We start from the raw sequence: 19,123 nt of genomic DNA on the forward strand, positions 1-19,123 counted from the left end.
AGCAGCAGCGGCAGCAGCAGCATCAGCATCGCCCCGCCATGGCCTTGCGCGGGCCCCTCGCCCGCCTGCTCCGCGCCCGGCCCCGCACCCAGCCCCTCACCGCGCTCCCGCTGCGCCGCCGGGCGCACTCCGTGGCGCTGGTGGGAGCCCCGCTCTCCAGGGGCCAGGTGGGCATCGCGGGGGGCGCCGGGTGCCGCTGGGTGCCGCGTCGCCCTGCTCTCCCTCCCCGACGGGGCTCGCGTACCTGGCTGCGGGCAGCGCTGTCTGACGCGTTCCCCTCTCTTTGTCTCGCAGAAACGGCGAGGAGTGGACCACGGCCCCGCTACCCTCCGCGCCGCGGGGCTGGTGGAGCGGCTGGCCGGGCTCGGTGAGCACTGCGCGGCGGGCGGGCGGGCGGGCGGGGGTGGCTGCGGGGCTGCCCGCATCGCCCCCTTGCCTCTCGGGGCAGCGTGACTCAGCCGCTCCCTGCGGCGGGGGCAGACGGCTCCTGCCTCCCGGGACTCACGGAGCGCACCGTGCCCCGGCGATGCCCGCAGCCTTGCGGAGGTGCCGGCAGGGAGAGGCTCGTCGCATTTCGTACGGGAGGAGCCGCACGGGGCCCTGCGGGGGTCCCGAACAAAGAGCGGCCGGTGGTCCCGGCTGCCCGGAACAGCGGGACGCACAGCGAGCGCTGCACCGGCACACGGAGCGTGTGCTTGCTGCTCCCGTGCTGACTCCGGGAGAGCCGGGGAAGCGAGAGGCTCTTTGCAGCTCTGTGTGAGCCTATGGCATCCAGACAAGTAACTGTGATCCTCGGCATATCACACACTGTGGGCTTTGCCTTTTCTTTTTTATTCCCTTCTGTGTTTTTTACCAGGTTGTTCCTAAAAGATTCGTATGCTTCTAGGTGATGAAATTCAGAATTTTCTGGAGAAGTCCTCGTTTTTATGTATGAGGTCTCGTGTGAAGTCTTTGAAAACGCTTGCAAATACCACTCTGTGAACAGGCTGTTTCTGGTCTTTTTGTGCAAGCAAATCCATGCACTTAATTGTGATTCAGCTTCTCACATCTATTACTTCTACAAGCTGAGACCTGCAGAAAGCTGTACCACAGTTACAAGAAACAGGACACAAGGGATAGAAACTTGTAAAGCTGAACTTCATCTTGGAGAATCTTTAATCTAAAGAATGTTACTGAAAATGGTGTGATGAGGATGGATTGCAGGGATGGACCACAGAAAGAACCAGTATCTGCTCCCTGGGTGGTTAGTGTCAGTGAGGATTAGATGCATAGAGAGATAATTGCCTAATAATCCTCTAGCAATTTTATTCTGAATTTAAGAACTCTTCAAAACAGAAACAATTGCTCTGTGCAGCCCTGTAGGCATATCCTGCATATCTTATGATTCACAAGCTGAAAAGTCCCACTTGGCAGCCACATGAGTAGATACTCTTTTTCTCGCTTGTTTTGTGCAAAGTAGAGACACTTGCCGTCATTGGCAGTACTTAAATTCTAGTGAGCAAGTGCTATAACCTCAGCAAGTGTGCAAGAGGGCATCTAAAAGAGCTTTGTACTGGAATAGTTACTGAGCCTAAAGTTTATTTGAAACTAACAAATTGCTAGGCTTGAAAGGAGCATGCTCTTCTAAATAAGTCCATAGGCAGCAGATTATTTTGTATCAATGACAGAATTTTATACTGGAAGGCTTGGAGTTCTCTTTCAAGTGGTTCAGAGCTAATGTTTCCAGTTTGTAAGAATTCTTTGATGAAAACTCCAAACCCACAAAACCCAACAAAATTTAAAATTAGAAGAAGAAGCCCTCTCATTTGCCTGACACAAGCTCACTTCAATAGGAGCTTGTAGAAGGTAGAAAGAAAGGGAAATTCGAGTCCTTTCTGGATTCCAGCATCAAAATGTTATGGGGATAGAAATGAAGCCAGCTAAACTAAATTAAACAAATACTTTCACTGCTTAGTTTCTTATGGGTTGTTTACTCATCAATCAGTTATGCACATGGAGATATCTTCTTGCTGTTCCCTTACAATTTTTAGAGGCTCTTCCTTCTGCAGTTGCAGTTTCCTATTGCTGGCATGTTCTTCCACTGGGGTGGGGTTGGTTTGTTTTTTAAGGTGGTGTTGATGTCTATTGCTGCTTAAATCTCTGCAGCCCTTTTAAGAACAGGTTCTGCTGTGAGGGCCCATCCTGCAACGATGACAGTCACCAGCATGCACAGAGGAGTGGTTTGCAGTGCAAAGACAATCTGCTTGAGGGGAGGGTGCTGGATGGAGGAGGATGCTGCCATGTAGCCTTTTGTACTGTACACATTTGTTGTTCATGGAAACTTAACAAATTATTGTTTTTATATGTGGCCTGCTTATTTTTCTTCTCTGGGATGCCAGGATAGCTTTGGCTGCAGTACTGTTGTAATAGTGCCATTGGACCATTATTTGGAGTCCTGTGGTATGCTGAACTGGCAGTAAAACTTTAGCTGCTTTCTCTGTCTTTCTAACACTATGAATTTTCTGCTCATACTTTTAAGAAGACCACAGTATGAATGGAGCCACAGTATAATTCTAATTATTAATTTGGACAGTCTATTTATCTGTTTTATTATAGGAGTTAATAATTTTGATGGATTCTTGATTGTTTTCCATTAACAGGCAAACTGTATTGCAGCAGACTAGGTTTCTCCTTTAAGAATAAATATCATTTGTCTAAGACACAGGGCTTCTTCATCTGTAGTGGATAGTTTTGAAGCATTTGTGACCACAGGGTCTGTGTATGTGAGTGCATATAGAAACTGTTTGTTACTTGTCCCCATTCCCTGCTTGGATATGAAAAAATGCTATAAACTTGATTTTCCTTGTCATTACCAGTTTGAAACCAAGTATGAAATGTGGAATGATGCTTCCCAGTACAAGAGTGAGGCTAGATTCTGGGCCATCTAAAGAAGCACAGATGGGGGAAAGAAGCAGTATTCCTCTGCATTAACAGTAACTCTGGAAATTGCCCTCACTGTCTTTCATGTGGAAGAGATTTCTGGTGATCAGACTCTTCTCTTTGCCTGAAATGTTAAAATTTATTTATTTAAAGTTTTGATTTATTAATTTTCCATTTGTAATTCAAGTTCAACTCAACCTGTATAAAATGAAGGTGCTCTGGAGGGTTCTCCAAAAGGCAGCATTTGGGTAGTAAGATGCATATACTATGTTTGTTGCTTTGAATAAGAAGCAGCCACACGGCTCTTCACATGTTTTTCTGCCTTATTTAGTGACTTCTGTTGATAATGCTCCAGCCATATCAGAAAGAGTGAGAACACTAAACTTTTGTTTCCACTTTTTCCATTGTTTTCCACTTTGCTTTCACTGTCTGGTGCATTTGGGGGGCGGGGGTGGTGGAATTTTATTGTTCCTTTGACCCTATCCTAATTTTTGTTCTTTCATAGTCCTATTGCATGTTCTGAGCTGCTATTCCAATTTCTATTTTTTGGGGGGAATACCTCCCTTGACAGATTCTGTGACCATACTTACATGGTATAGTAACTTCTTGGCTGCCTCAATCAATGACTGCCTGTGAACTGCTTGTTTATGCTTAGGCTGAAATCCGAGGAGGGAGCACAGAGGCAGATGTTGTTGCTAGTCTGTACCAGACTATCAGAGATGAATCTGAGCCACCAATATGACTTTTTTCCCCTTGTCAGGAGCAGAGAGATCAGTTACCTGTTGGTACTAGCTCAAGGGGTACTCAGAGTTACTGTAGCAGGAGTCCCAAGCCAAAAGCAGTGGGTGTGCAAGTCTAGCAGGAGTAAATTAAAGTATAATTTACTCTGCCTGTGGGGATTTTTATTCACCTTGGAGATGTTTGTCTTTTGGCTTTGCTTCCTCTCCTAAGGGAAACTAAAATATTATCAGTTTAAAGGACATGTTGCCAAAGAAGTAAAAGTGCCATGTGAAAAGAGACCCCACAGCTCCTTGGCATGGGAGAGAAAAGGGTGTAAAGCATGTAGGTCTATGTATTGCTCTAACAGTAAACAGAAATGGGTGCAATATGTGGAGGCTTTTGGACTTTTTTTGGCTAGGAGTGGGGGAGATAGGTGGCAGATACATAAGCTACTGAAGGTGCAAAGTATGAAGTTTTTTAAAGTGAGAATTTATTGGGCCTCTCCTGTTTGCTGCAGATTAGGCAGAGAATCTGAGCAAACTTCAATCCAAAGTTTTGCCTAATCCTTTTACTTGAGAAGAGAAAGGCCTTACTCAGTGTTAGACTTAATAGAGAGCTACTGTTTCTTTCTGTAGCCTTTGAGGTGACTTAGAGCATCTGTGCTGCTGCTGGCACAGGAACAACTTTACTGTAAGATTTCTTCCCAAGTATTCATTCTTGTGTGTTGACTGTTGTTGATTGCTGAATTAAATTTTTTTGGTCTTTATTTAGAACTGCATGCAGCTGGGTTGCTGAGCTTAGTCAGGCTTGGATTTGGGTTAGTGTAGGATTGATTGGCAAAGTTTGGATCTGAGTTGCTGGCTTGACAAGTTGGTGAACTGCAGAGACATGTGGCTTACACACAGAGGGGAACTGCACGTGTCAGAGAGAATGAGCATCATATCACCATTCTTCTGTTGGACTGGAAAAATTCTTCAGTCATAGGTTTCATGAGGTCAGTGCAGTGACTCAGAAAGGAGTAACCTCCTCTAAAAGAGGAGTGGAGCTGTTAATCCCCGTGTCTCTGGAGTTACACTACGGCTTTGCCCAAAACCATTGGACTCCTGTTGACATCTGCTGCCATAAATAGCAATTCAACTTTGCTTCTTCACCAAGACAGCTCATATCACTCTTAATAAATCATGAGGCAGCTGCTTCTACATATCTCCTTTTTTTTTTTCTTTGTCCACCTAAATCATCTTCAGTAAAGAGTTTAGAAGGAAGATAAACAGTTTTTTAGTTATGCACCAATTATGCATAAATAAGTATAGGTGCTGGGATTCAGCGGATTTGGACTGGAAAGAGTTGCAGCTGCATTGTTGGGAACATAATGTTCATCAGTCCATCCAGTAAATGTGTTTAAAAAGTTACCTGTATCCCTGAAGAATTTGACAAACTGTACCATTCTGCTTGCCCTGTATTTGAACTGAAATTGGATTTACATGTTAGAAACAAGATCTGTTAGGAATGGATTCTTGGATTCTAGCTTTGTTTTGCACTAGCTTTTACCTCAGTTGTTTCTCTTCAAAACTCAGTATTTTAAACTTGTAAAGACATTTGTACAGCCAGTCAAATATCTCTAATCTCTAGAATTCCAATAAACTCTAAATTTGTTGTACGGATAACATCAAGATCTGACTTTTTTTGAGTTATGTTTTCTGCTGTTGATGAAGTGGGAGACAGGCAAAATTCTAAATAACTGCTGGCATTTAAGCAGCATGTTATTTAGTTAAATCTCTGCATTGTTGAGGTAAGAGATGGTACTGTTTATCTATTTTTATTTCTGATCACATCTGGTGCTAGTATTGTCAAAGCTAAGTATTCACGTGCTAGGAACATCCTCAGGACCAAAAATCAGTTTGGATATAACATTAAGAGGTCAGACTAACAGCTTCTTCCCTACAAAGCAGGAATAGGAATGCATTTTTTTAATCCAGGAACACCCTCTCCCCCTCCTTTTCCCCTGAAACTAAATGGGTAAATGGCAGTCCTCTTTCCTTTCCCTAAGACACAAGCATGCCCAAACAGTTCTGTTTAATAATATCAGTACAACATACTTATGTAGTACTGCAACTTATTTCTGGAACCAGACTTAATTACCTCTTTTTATTTATACAGAGATAAAGATCCATGGGACTCTGCTTTTCTTGTTTACCTCTCAAATGTGGATTAGCCATGATTGGTTACCTTCAAAGACCAGTGGTTTGTCAAAAATCAAAGCACAGCCAAAGGGGCCGATTGTAACTTGCATTTGCAGTGAGTGTTTGAAATGATGCCACTTGTCAAAATGCATCAAGGGCAGGTGCTGCTCCAGTCTGTGAGGGAAGGCAGGCAGGACCTGGCTCTGATGAGCTGGCAGGCAGAAGGAGCCCTGCTGGGGTTTTGGAGGAGAGCTGCTTTGAGGAGGCCTCCACTAACGCAGTTTTTAGGTTGCATCTTCCCAGCAGACCTCATTGGCTGTCTTGCCTTGAGCAGGGGAGGCTGAGCTCCCCTGGGGGGTGTGCTCTGCCATGCACAGCTCTGCTCAGCAGCTGCAGTTTATCCTTTTGAGTGCTGTACCTTCGATATTTGCATGAGTACAGGTAGCCTTGGAAGCCAGGAGAAAAATGCCAACCCTGAAAATAGAGCAGTCCTTGCAGTCAGTTGGTTCTGATATTCCCTTCCCTTCCCCATGCTGATGGAGCACACAGTCTGCTTTGGAATGAAAAGCTTTGTGTCAGCCATCCATCAATTGAATGTTTGTTTTTGTGTCTCCCATTTGGCTGGTGCATATTCAAGGTTGCACTCTATGAAATTGGCTTTAAAAGCATCTTTGTGAATTTGGGGTAAATGTCACTTGGTGCTTTAACTATAATTGTTCTGTGTGTCAGCTTAGTTTAAATACCTTTAAAAATAAAGCTAGGTTGGTGAAGATCAGAAAAACCTGAATTATTTCTTCCTGATCTTTAAATAAAGGGAGACTAGGGTGAGGGACCAATGAACAGAGCTCTTGGGGGTTTTATTTTTTTTTATTTATAGTGATACCCTTCATCCTAGATATTTTCATATTATAAAATTAGTTTTAATACATGACTTAGCTGAATTTCTGCACCTATATAATTCTTTGGATTGGAGTACATTTAGATTACATTCTGGTTTAATTTTTTTTACTATTAATTCTGTTGAAGGAGTGGAGTTACTGGGGGGATACACAAAGGGAGATGACAGAGGGAAAATTAGGTAATGAGTTGGATTTTGATCTGCTTTACAGTACACATGATCTATTACTGCTTTCTCATTTGAAACTTTAATCATGTGTCTTGTTGTGGACTCACAAGACCAAGAGACCTATGGCAGGTGTATGCTTATGTGAATATGGTATGGAGGACTCGTGTTGGATGAAAGGTGGTAATTTCTATTATAACACAATCTGCTGAAAAGCAGGGGATGAAGCACTGAAGTTAAATACAAAAAAAAACCAAAAAAACCCCCAAAACCCACAGACCAACAACCCACCAGATTTCATTTGTATATGAAGAAGTGGTCAGATATTAGTTTCTCCCAGCTGGTTAAGAGGGAGGAAGAGGATTTCAGTAATCTCTAATATATTTTACTGTCCCTTCCTCTCAAGTGTTACCTGCCTGGGTTAAGGAATGTAATATAACCGTTTACTTTTGTAACAATCTAAAGCACAAGGTGCCTATTGTTGAGGAAAGCTCTTTTGGCATTGTGATCCTCGTGGCTGTAAGGACCTCATTGTGGTGTTGTTGTCAGGAGCTGTGCCTGGGTTAAGCTTATTTGAAAGGAATTTTTTAGAACATGTGCAAGGTTTGGTGGTGCTGTGGCACACGCTATAGCTGCGCCCTTCTCTCTGATGCAAGCCACAGTGCAAATGTTTCCCAACACCTCAGACTGACGTTTTTGAAGACCTTTCAAGGTCAACTGCATTGAATTTCATCAGAGATTAAAGTTATAAGCCATTTTCAAAGGGAAATGAGGTGGCTGCTTGATTTGGGGTTGGAAAAATAATTTTTGGCTCTCTTTATGCAAGGGACATCTTGACTACAGACTTGGGGCAGCAGTTGGAATTGGGTCTGCTTGTTGCTTTTGTAGGAGATGAACCTTTTTTAATATTTACAGCTACAGAAACTTTGTCTTAAACCAGACCTTTCAAAATTTCAAATAAAAGGATGGGAATTGCTCGTACAAGAACTTGCCTTTTAGGAAGTGAAATTTTAGAGCTGAGAGGTATCTGTTGGGCCATCAACTGTGTATCCAACCTATATATACCTATACCTCTTCTAGCAGATACCTGTTCAGTTTAAAGAGAAGTAGATGCTGTGTAATGAAGTTCCTAGCAAGCAGGCTATGACTAAATTAGGCTGCAGAAGTCTGTCTCTTGCAGTGGGAACCTTGCTAGCCTAATTTCCTATTCATGTTAAACAAAAGCATGCACTTTGTTTGTGTAGTTGTAATACACACACGTCCTGGATAATTCTGGAGGGTTAAAACTGCCTTAAAAAAAAAAAAAAAGCTTTAGAATGCATTGGTCATAATGAATTGAATAATTTGTTTGCTGTTGTGTAACATTTTGACAGTGTCTCTGAGAAAGGATTAAAAAGTCCCCACCATAAGCCAATGGGTTTATACTGAAAAGAAGGATGGTAACCTGGTTTCATTCATGTGAAGTAAAATGTTAAGTTTGCCTATAAACATTGTTCATAATAGTCATTGCATCCTAAAAGGCCTTTATGTTTTTGTGGTGGTTTAGTAAATGGTGCTATAGCTGAGAAAACAGTTTGCAGGAGTGATGCTTGCATGTGAGCAACTTTGTATATAACATAGTATGAAAGAAGGTCTAGTAACTGTAGAGTTTCCAGATTCCTTTGACAGTAGTTCATCCAGGACAGGATTTACTTTTCCCACTAATTTAGGTTTTGGGGTTTTTTTTAAGTCCAGTTCCCAAATGCCCAGTGTAAACCAGCAGTGTTGGGAGATCAGTCCTATCCCATGTTCCTCGTGCTTTTGTTCCAGTTCCCATCTGCTGGCTTGCAGAGCTGTTATGTTTATGTGAATGTGCCATGGGGCAATGTCAGCAAACAGCCTGGGTCTGCAGAGCTGAATCTCCTACTGTCAAGTTTGCTGCTTCTGTTGCTGGTGCAATTTCCTAGTAGAGGAGGATGGGGGGAGGCTTTCTGTGCTGCTGCCCAGATGTTTTCCAATGAAATGTCACCTGACATGAGCTGCCTGTTTTTACAGAGGACAATTCTCTAAACCTGTGCAGGGAAATTACTGTAGTAACTGCTGGCTACTGTCTGTATTTTGCTTATGATAGGAAGTGAACTTCAGACGTGTCATACAGCTTGCTGAAAGATGTGTTATGTCCCCAGTGAAAGGTTATAAAATCATTCACTAATGGCAAAATAACTGACTTGAGCATGACTGATACATCAACAGCTTATTTGAAAAGGCATGCAAGGAAGCTTTTTCAGGTATACACTTAATTTGTTGAGGTTTCTTTGTTTGGTGGTGTAAGGTTGTGTTTGTTTGTTTGTTTTTCTTTTTGGTTGGTTGATGTTTTGGGGTTTTGTTTGTTTGGTTGGTTTTTTTTGGTGAGTTTTTTTTTCTGTGTGTGATTTTTTTTTCTTTTTTTAAAGTTTTTTATTTGAAGTCTAAGGCTCCTAAGTAGGAATAATGAAGATTTGTTCTACCTGACACAAGTAAGGTTCTGGCTGTGCAGGCTGGATAAATGACAGCTTACTGCAGGTTGAATGCCTGTGTGATCTTTCCCTAACCTGTTCTGATCAAAAGAAATTAACCTGGGAATGACCTCTGTGCAAACTATTTCAAGCTAATGTATTAATTTTTTGGCTGAAATGTGCCCCCAGCAGCCCTGATGACAGAGGGAGCATTGAAGCCCTTGGATTGCACTCCTGAGCTGGTTGTGCTTTGTGACAGGCTGCTGTGCATGTGCAGTGTGAGTTATGTAACTGCACTGTGTGCTCCTGCTCAGATTGACACCTTTATCTCCCTTGTATCTCTTTCAAGCTTCTGTAACACAAATAGATTACTCAGACCTGCTCTTTTGTTTACCTCATTTCAAGAAGGGATCTCTGCTAGAACCAGGGTGTTGGTGGAGCTGACTTGTATGTATTTGGTTGCTATAAATTTCCTGCACTGTTGATAATTGACTAATGAATCAGACATAATATATTTTTCATTTGAAAGTAATTTCTGGTAGGGCTTGAAAGTGTGAACAGAAGACTTTTGATCACATTTAGTTTTATGTTCTTTCATTACTAGCAAAATGTTTGTGCTGCTTCCTTCTTAAGTTCTGTATGGTACTTATGGTATGTTTCCATTTAAAAGAACTTTAATCCTGGCTAGACCTGACCTGCTTCACTGACAATGGTGTGGATGCTGTGCTTTCTAATGAATGTAAGGAAGCTGGCTTTCCTATCTGCCCATAGCATTTTCTGCCTTTCAGAACTTGAATCTACTGCCTTTTAAAAGGCTCCATATATTCTTCGTGTTGACTTTCGGTGCTGATTTAAAAAGCTGTTTTGTTTTTAAGTATTAGTATCTGTATAAAACAAAGAGTGTCCCAGCTACCAAAGAAGGTAAATGGATATTGCTTGGTGAGGTAGATTGAGAAATCTTTCACTAATGGCCAAATAACAGCAAAATCCCCCAGACTGCACAGCAGTACAGCATGTCTATCCATGAGCAATTTCTGTGCACAAATAATGTAGTTGAGGGAGCTTTGATTTAAGAAATAAACTTAAATCTATGTGCAAGCAGGCAGATGAAATGGAAAACAATTCAGATCTTTAAGTTTTAGACTAATAGCTGAGATTCTAAATAGAAGCTATGTCAAATTATTGAAGTAGTTACTGATTTATTGAACTGTTTTTCTTTTTTCAGTATCATAAAGACAAATGTGCATGTTGATTTAATCTCTAGTATCTGGTCATTTGAAAAACTGTGTGTACACATGGACTTCCCACACTTTGGGATACATGGCATATCTAAGTACTGTGAATTTCGTTCTCTGTGCACTGTCTATTCACTAAGCTTTCCCTTTGCCCTAAGGTCATTAAATCCCAGTTTTCAAAACACAAGGCACCCTTAAAAGAAATAATACTAAGAGAAGATATTAATGCTTGAGTATTGGATTAGCATGTACTTCTGAGATTAATCAGATAGCTGGCTGAAAACATTCCTTATCACCTTGGGAAACCTGAGCTGTCCTCTGCAAGCACTTAAGTGCAGTGGGCCTAGAGACAAGGGATGCACAAAGCTGAGAAAATAAACTGCTTCAAGGTTCATGAACCCTAACTGAACTTTAGAAGATGGTAACAAAAACTGAAGACATCTATCATCTTTAACAGACATTAGGCTTTTCTATAAAAACAATTAGAGGCAATTACGAGTACCGTGTGTTCAAAAAGTGGCCAAGATTCCAGAATTCTGCAATAACACAAAAATAATAACACAAAAGTGTTAAGCTATATAAACCTGATGTGATCCTGAGAAACAAATGGGGTCTTTTATTCAGAAGCTGAACCAAGTCTTTTTGCCCTACCATGGGATCTTGGAGGTGGGCAGGGTAAAGCAGAAACTACTGAACACTTGCTACTTCTCTAAACACACTTGCTCAAATCTGCCACGTGTGGCCTACCTAGAGCATAACCTGGAGAATTTTAACTGATTCCTTCAAGGAATCACTCAGTGCAAGGAATGATGGCATAGTTGGATCTTTGTTTTATACTGGTCTGAAGGTGGAGCTTTGTGATAGCATTAAAGGAAGTTGTTTTTCATCCTTTAATGGGTAAAAATACTGCCATGTGCTTGTATGTCCTGTAGGAGAGAACAAAATCTAAGTTGTATAATTTCTTCCATCACACTGTAAAATGTGTTGTCCTGCAATGTGTGACTCACTGCACATGGCTCCCAACTGCAGATTTATTTCACACACGTCAGAGGTATTGGATCAAAGGCATTATTCCCTTGTACAAGAGTTTCTCCAAAAGGTCTTGATACCCATTGAAGTCTTACTTCCAAAACTTGTCTCCCAGGCATGCTCAAGTACTTTCATCAAACTTTGAAATACTGAAATGTGTAGCAGTGTGCACATGTGGGAGAAGTAGCTTGCAGGATGACACAAATTAAAAAAACAACTTGTAACATTTTCTGAACATCTTGGAACTCACTTTTTTCTGCTTCTGCACAGCACTAGAATAAACAGGGGGTAGAAAATGTAGTGGTCACAGAGATCAGATAGCAGATTCAAATCTGAACAAAATGGGCTCAAAATTCCAGAGCCTTCATCCTGTTGCTTAATTAGGTATTGTCTATGGGAGGAAAAAAAAGCAGTTGGGTACCTATGCTGCCTTCTGAAAAGCTAGCAGTGGTATGTCATGGTCCTGCTTACTGCTTTAAGTCACTGCAGAGAATGTGTTATCTCAGAGTTGCTGGGACATCTATGCAATCCTTCCTCAAACAGCTGTGCTCAGCTGACATGTTCATTTGCAAATATCCCAATATCTGCCCACCTCTGTCCCTGCTCTAAAATGTATGCTTGCCTACTTCCCAGCACAAAATCTGCACAAGTGACTCAATAAAATGTCCTTCGTTCATCTCACCAGTTAGAACTCCTTTTAAAATATAAAGAAGTCATGTATTTCTTAAGTAAGCTTTTATGCAATATCCACCAAGCAAATTCATAGAGCCAGCTTCCTAGACATTTGACTAATGGCTTACTGGAAATTAAGCAGGAACCTAGAGCCCCAAGGCTGTTTCTTCATGTTGACTTGCCTTAAATTTTTCAAATTGCCCCATTAAGCACAGGATGGCTAAAGGCCAAATGTCACCTCTGGCCTGGATGCTTTGAACTGCAAACAGCCTAGTGTTTCTGAGGAGTGAAGGGGACAGGAATGATTGGTATTCAGGGTGGTCTTATTAAGCCACTATTCCTGTAGCTGTAAATACCTTGGGGCCTTTACTGCCCTCATCAGAGCCTGCAGTGAGAGGCCTGTCTTAAACTGAGAGTCTCTGAGAGGAAAGGCTGAGTTTTACACCCAGAATGTTCTTCGGTTCAACAGTCAATCAGGCTGTAACTGACAATGAAAGGATCTCAAAGAGTTTGGGGATCAAAGTCCCAGACTTCAAAATGCCTTCTAGAATATCTTGTGTTGAGAAAATGGACAGGTTCTCCTAATAAAGCTCTACTCGATCCTCCAGTGGAGTTGCCTGGAAGTACTGTAAGAAAATTATATTATTTGTTACTTGGCAGTTTTGTGCCAGGAGTTTTGGGGACCTTGAAAATGTAAAATAACTGTAGCTATAGTTAGTGAAATGTGCAATCCTTGGAATCTTTAAGCAATTGAGCTTATTTGAGGCTGTATACAGTCTGTCTAAATAAGAAGGAAGATGGTAATGCAGACGATAATTTTTCATGTTAGAATTTATAATGAAATAATTTAAAAAAACCCAAACTTTTTCTAAGTTACTTTTTATGATTCGCATAGCTCATTGCTAAATTTAAACTGTCTTAAGCTTAAGCTGATAACGTTGTCTTAAACTTTCTAATTTGTAATGCTGTGACAGTTGCATCCCATGCAAACAGTCAAATGGATGCATTCCTTTCCCACTGTTCCTTTCATACGTGCCCAACTGATTTTGAGCATTTCCCTGGGAAGGCATTTAAATAAGTCACTCTCTCCTTTTGTTGCTGTGTTCCCAGGATGCCAAGTGCACGACTTTGGAGATTTGAATTTCACTCAAGTTCCCAATGATGAGCTGTACAACAACCTGGTTTTGTACCCGCGGTCAGTGGGCTTGGCCACCCAGATGCTGGCTGATGCAGTGAGCAGAGCAGTAGCTGCTGGACACAGATGTGTGACTTTGGGAGGTGATCACAGGTAAGCTGACCTAAAAACAGTTAGTGGTTCATGCTGCAGGTCAAGGCTTGGAGTACAAGAATTTAATTTAAAAAACAAGGGGACTTGGGGTACAGCTTGTGGGTCATTTCTTGGCAATACCTTAGGGATGGGCTTTTAGGGTGGAACATAGAAGACAGGTACAAGAACCTGACCTTCTCAGACAGTACTGCTTAGTTCCAGACTGGTCTGTGATCAGTTGTGTAGACACACAACTGAGGTTTTCCTCTTTGGGAAAGTTTGTGTCATCAGGTTCCTTCAGAGGAACTGCTCAGTTTCTTTATTGCGCAATGTTTAGTGACGGGTCTCTTTTGCCCATCATGTCTTAGGATAGGTTTGTAATACCTACACACAGACAATTTTGCAATAGATCTTACAACATGAATCTTTTTCCTCTTTTTCACTAACCTTTGGTCTGAGAATTGGTTGAAGATGGTAGGGCATGTAAGAAGGAATTGTGGGGGAAGGTGTCATGAGTAGAATAAAAAAAGGCTAGATTTTCTGGAGCATTTGTACCTAGAGCAGGCGAAGATTAAGTGTGTGGGAGGAGAGACAGCAGAGAGCTGTGGCTCATCTGTTACTGTAGCCCTGTAGTTACTTGGCCTCCTGGAATCACAGCAGTGGCATGCCATGCAGTTTGTATGGGATGCTCCCTTTATTGTCACAGATGTCTGATGAAAATGTAACAACACGTCTGACTGAAGCTCAGAGACTCCCCTTTGTCCTTGTAGTTGTTCTGAAGGAGAAATGGTGACTAAAGACTTTGTTACTGTACTTCCAGCCTGGCACTTGGTTCTGTCAGTGGCCATGCACGGCAGCACCCACACCTTGGGGTGATCTGGGTGGATGCACATGCTGATATCAACACGCCTCTCACAACTCAGTCTGGGAGCCTCCATGGACAGCCTCTCTCATTTCTCCTAAGGGAGCTTCAAGATAAAGTGAGTATCCTGATTGTAGTTATCCTACATGGCAACCTCAGAACGTTGCTTACCTTTGCTGATGTGAGGTTCTTTCTTACCTGCTGCAAATGCAGATCTTTTCTATCAGAATACAAGGAAAAATATGTATTACTGTGTGTGTACACATGCACGTACACACACACCTAAATACAGGTGCCACAAACACATGTAAACCCAGATACAGACACGCTTAGAGACACCAATGAGAAAAAGCTTGTCTTTGTGTTTGCACCCTCATGGGCTGCACAGTGAGCTGTACACAGCAGCTGACTCTGGTGCTGCTCCTGAGTCATTGAGGGCGTTGTTGCTGAGGCTGAGCAGGAACCTCCCCCGAGCCCAGCCTGTGAGAGCCCAGCTGAGCTCACCTCCAGGACCAGCTGGTTCCTGCATACCTCACATGCTGCTTCTGCTTAGTTTGGCTCTTCCATGTTTTGACAACCTTGGGGGCTGACAGGGGCTGTTCCTCTATGATCTCTCCTAACTGGCTGCTCTGGTGTTGGCTCCACTGTAAATATTACAAATCAAACCAGCTGGAACTGCTTGCAGTGAGCTTTTAAAAAGAGAGCCTTTTTCTTGGAAAGAGGTCAGATTATCAAAAAGATATTTCCATGTGCCCCAGGAAATAATATCAAAAAGATATTATTTCCTGGGGCACATGGAATGTGGATGGCTTGTTTTTGCTGCTGTCAAGATGCTGAACAGTAGGTTGGCCTAAGGCTGAAGTACCCTGCTGGCTTAGCTGTGGGCTGTGGCAGGGACCTGCAGCACCTGTGCAGTAGAACTCTGATACAACAATCTTCTGCTGCTGCAGCTTAGGCTGGAGAGAGAGAGCAGGATCAGCAACTGCATCTTGAGAATGGATGCTGGAGCCGCAGAAAACCTGACTGCATTATTTTGGCACTCTGCATTGCTAGTATCTGCTCCTAATTTTCTCATTTCTCTGACAAATTTGGGGTGCTGTGTTGCTGGAAGTATACTTTCCAAGCAAGAACAAGCATGTTTAAATCTGTATGGCTACTGAAGATACCACTGCATGAGTTCCTGTTCAGCATGGCAATACTGCAGTCATCTCATAAAGTTCTGCTTTTTCTCCTGCAAATTGTTTTGAATTATTTCCATCCACAAGTCAATGGAGTCATCTGGTGTCATGCTTTTACATACTTTACTCTTTCTAGTCATTCTTATGTGCTCTCTACGAATGTGTTGGAATTCCCAAAGTAATGCAAAACTAATGGGGCTTTTTGGAACACCCCCTGCACATGAAAAGGTTAATATAAAAGGTTACTGTATTTCTACTTTTTTGCCCATAAGTTAGAGGGGGTGATATTTTTTCCTTTTTGGCACCTGTACACACTTTCTCAATGGAGATAAGAAGAGAAAGAGAAAATTTTGTGAATTTTAAAGCTCACTTAAGGTGAACAGTTTATGGCTTGGTGGAAACAGAACAAAACTAAAGTTCTGTAATAGCTGGGGAAGGAGCAGATACTGGTCTGCTGGGTTCCGATTCTTGAGCAGCATAGAAAAGCAGTAATTTTTTACAATTATTGGGATTTTTTGACCTGCTAAAAGAATACCTGTAAGCTTTCTGGGGTCAGTGGGGGAGCAGGACTTTCTTGCAAGCAGCAGTAGTGAAGAAAGAATAAGATTAGGCTATGCTTAGTGGCAAGCTGCTCAGGCATGGTGCTGGTTATGGGACGTTGTCACAAGCCCACCTCAACTGCAGCAGTCCAGATGCCTCTGCAGAAGCAGCTCAGACAAGGCCTGGCTGTGCAGGTGCACAAACAGGTGTCTGCATTCACTCAGGGGGGCTTTCTGCATGTGTACTCATTCAGGGGGGCTTTCTTAGCCTATACTGTATTAGAGGGAGGAAAACTAACACCAGTCCTGCTGGTACCACGAGGCTTCTACAACTGTGAATTTTTGAACAGCTCTTTAGCAGTAGGAGAATGTGCCTTTGACAATGATTTGTCTGGCTACTACCCCTCTGACTCTCTGGAGCAAACCATCATGTGTGCAGAACTGCATATGGCTCACCCTCTTACTCTCATCCAATACAGCACCTGAGTTGATAATGGAACTAAAAAAATTATCATCCTCCTTTCCTGACTGCTTCAGGGCTCCTGGAACCATGCAAACTCACAAACTGCTATTAACACCTTCCCATGAAAATGTCTGCCCCTCTGGCTTTACTATCAGCAACTCCTTTCCCATGGGAAAAATGCAAAGAACCTGTCAAAGGCAGTTAATACATTCAATTGTATTTTTTTACAAAGAAAGAGGCATAATTGAAATTGCAGTATTAAATCTACTGAATCGTTCATACTAGGGAGTATCTGACAATGTTATGCCATTATGTCGTTACTGTGCTCAGTTTATGATGTGGTGATGATGAATTTTGCGTAATTCATTTTTGAAACCTGAATTTATTTTTCCTAGTGGTCTCCAATTCATTTATCCCTTTTATAATCTGTGCTAATTTAACCCAATGTAATCAAATATAGCTATGGGTGTGTTCACCTTTAAAAACATCCAATATTGTAATTAGAATAATTAGTAATTGAGAAGTCTAAGAGGGAGACAAAACCTTCTAGCTACTTGACAGCTGTGTTGGCTGTAGCCATTTTCAGAGCTGGGAGGAGAAGAAGAGAAATTTGAGAAATTTAATTTATATCACTCTTAAAATTAGTAAGTGTTACTAAGCAAAAGGTTTTATAATTCCATACCATGACTACTGAATTACCAAAGCTGAAAAACAAAGACCTCATCATAACCTTTCAGTTGCTGTACTAGACCTACTCTCTTCAATTCTGCATCAAAAGCCAGCATGATGTGGCCCACTGTAGAGGCCCAACTTCCTGCCCTGCTTTCCCCCCCTCTTTTACTTTTTCTTTTATTTTCAACTTCCCACTTTGAATTTATCCATCTTTAATATGTTTTTTGTAAATTTTTATAACTTTGGTAGTTCTTCTAAAGAGATACAGCTGCCTTGATTTTCATTCTTCCACCTAAGCATAATGTCCCTGGAAAGTTACAGAGCATGACCATTAAGTGCCCTGTGTAAGTGATCTACATCTGGGTATCTATTTAGCATTCCTCCTTACACTCACTGATGCAAATTACCTATTGCTTGTGGATCCAGGCTTTTAAGTCCTCCTCCTCTTCAAACTGGAAAATGTAGAAGAGTTAAAAACTTCATCCATTGACATTCAACTCAGATAAAGTCATATCATTTTACCTCAGTTGAACATGGGAATGAAGGTAAGGACTGATTACATCAGCTAAACCATCAAGTGCAGAAGTTTCTCTATTTAGAGAGAAAGGATGCTATAAATCAATACAAAGTTTTCAGGAAAGCATCAAATAGCATTTTGTTATTAAACTGACCTAATATCAAACCTTTCCCTGCAGGTACCACAACTTCCTGGCTTTTCCTGGCTAAAGCCCTGTCTTTCAGCATCTGATATTGTGTACATTGGTTTGAGGGATGTGGATCCTGCTGAGTAGTAAGTTGGTTTAGATTAAACTATTTTTGTAAAGGCTGAATTAATAAGCTTGAAATCACATCCGTAAGGGTTGCAAGATTTCAGCTTAAACCAGTAATGATGGTTTTAAAAAAATTATTTTCACAGTTATATTTTGAAGAACTTTGACATCCAGTATTTTTCCATGAGGGATATTGATCGCCTTGGAATTCAGAAAGTTATGGAAAGAACCTTTGAAAGACTGATGGGCAGGTAATGAACTATTATCTAATTTAAACTACTCTTGTTGAACATCTGCTTTCCTGAAAGTTACTGAAGTGAAGTCTCTTGATGTAGGGTGGCTGTACAGAACTGTGACAGCACCCAGTATACAGGGAGGCTCAGCACTGGAGCCATTTCACCGTTTTTGGCAGATGGCTGAGACAGGTTACCACTCACTACAGTTGTGGCTCTGTTTTATACTGTTTAGTTCTGTTAAGTAATTCTGCATTTCTGCAGTTTGACAAGATGCTTGAATCAGCTCAGAGTGCAGGATACACGTTACACTTTTAAAAATACATACAGCAACTTGACAGTAACTTGAAATGAGCTGTTGGTATGGGAAGTGGAAGCTTTTGATGGCTTCCTCCTTGGACTGCTCACACATGATGTCCTGATGGTGGCTGCCAGTGCCAGTGCAGCTGGTAAAGCTCACTTTAACCACTCCCTTACTGCAGTTCACTACTGCCACCTTTGTGACCCTTGTTCAAGTTTGGGGAGCCAGGTCAGGGAGCAAATCATGCTAGGAGCTGGGAGAGGGTCACTTAGAAAGGATAACCTCTGCCACAGGTTAGAACCTGTGCTGCATGCTGCTGTTTTCTAAAGGTGTGCTCACCCTTCCTAGCTGCAGCTGTGCCAAGTAAAGAAGATGGTAATCCAGATGCTTCTCCTTACTGAGCATCTGCAGTAGTTGGAAGAATGCAGTCTGCCACTTAAATAATTCATGTGAGTGACAAGCAGTGTCCAGTTTATTAAGCGCTGGCGTCAGCTGCAGATGATATAGTAAGTAACTAGCATTTTAGGTTTGGGATTATCCTTTACT

At 41.9% G+C, this 19,123-nt stretch overlaps 1 protein-coding gene across 1 annotated transcript in view; it reads left to right on the top strand.

The window, feature by feature from the left end:
* The window catches only part of ARG2 (arginase 2), a 20,992-nt gene continuing 1,869 nt past the window's right edge, over positions 1 to 19,123 (top strand). Inside the window, exons 1-6 of the mRNA XM_066552891.1 lie at positions 1 to 167; positions 295 to 367; positions 13,403 to 13,580; positions 14,380 to 14,539; positions 17,969 to 18,063; positions 18,190 to 18,294. Of these exons, the coding sequence (XP_066408988.1) occupies positions 39 to 167; positions 295 to 367; positions 13,403 to 13,580; positions 14,380 to 14,539; positions 17,969 to 18,063; positions 18,190 to 18,294 (740 nt within the window). The 5' untranslated portion in view covers positions 1 to 38. The remainder of the gene's footprint in view (positions 168 to 294; positions 368 to 13,402; positions 13,581 to 14,379; positions 14,540 to 17,968; positions 18,064 to 18,189; positions 18,295 to 19,123) is intronic.

Source organism: Molothrus aeneus, chromosome 6 (genome assembly GCF_037042795.1).
Source record: "Molothrus aeneus isolate 106 chromosome 6, BPBGC_Maene_1.0, whole genome shotgun sequence".
In the NCBI taxonomy this organism is placed as follows: Eukaryota; Metazoa; Chordata; class Aves; order Passeriformes; family Icteridae; genus Molothrus; species Molothrus aeneus.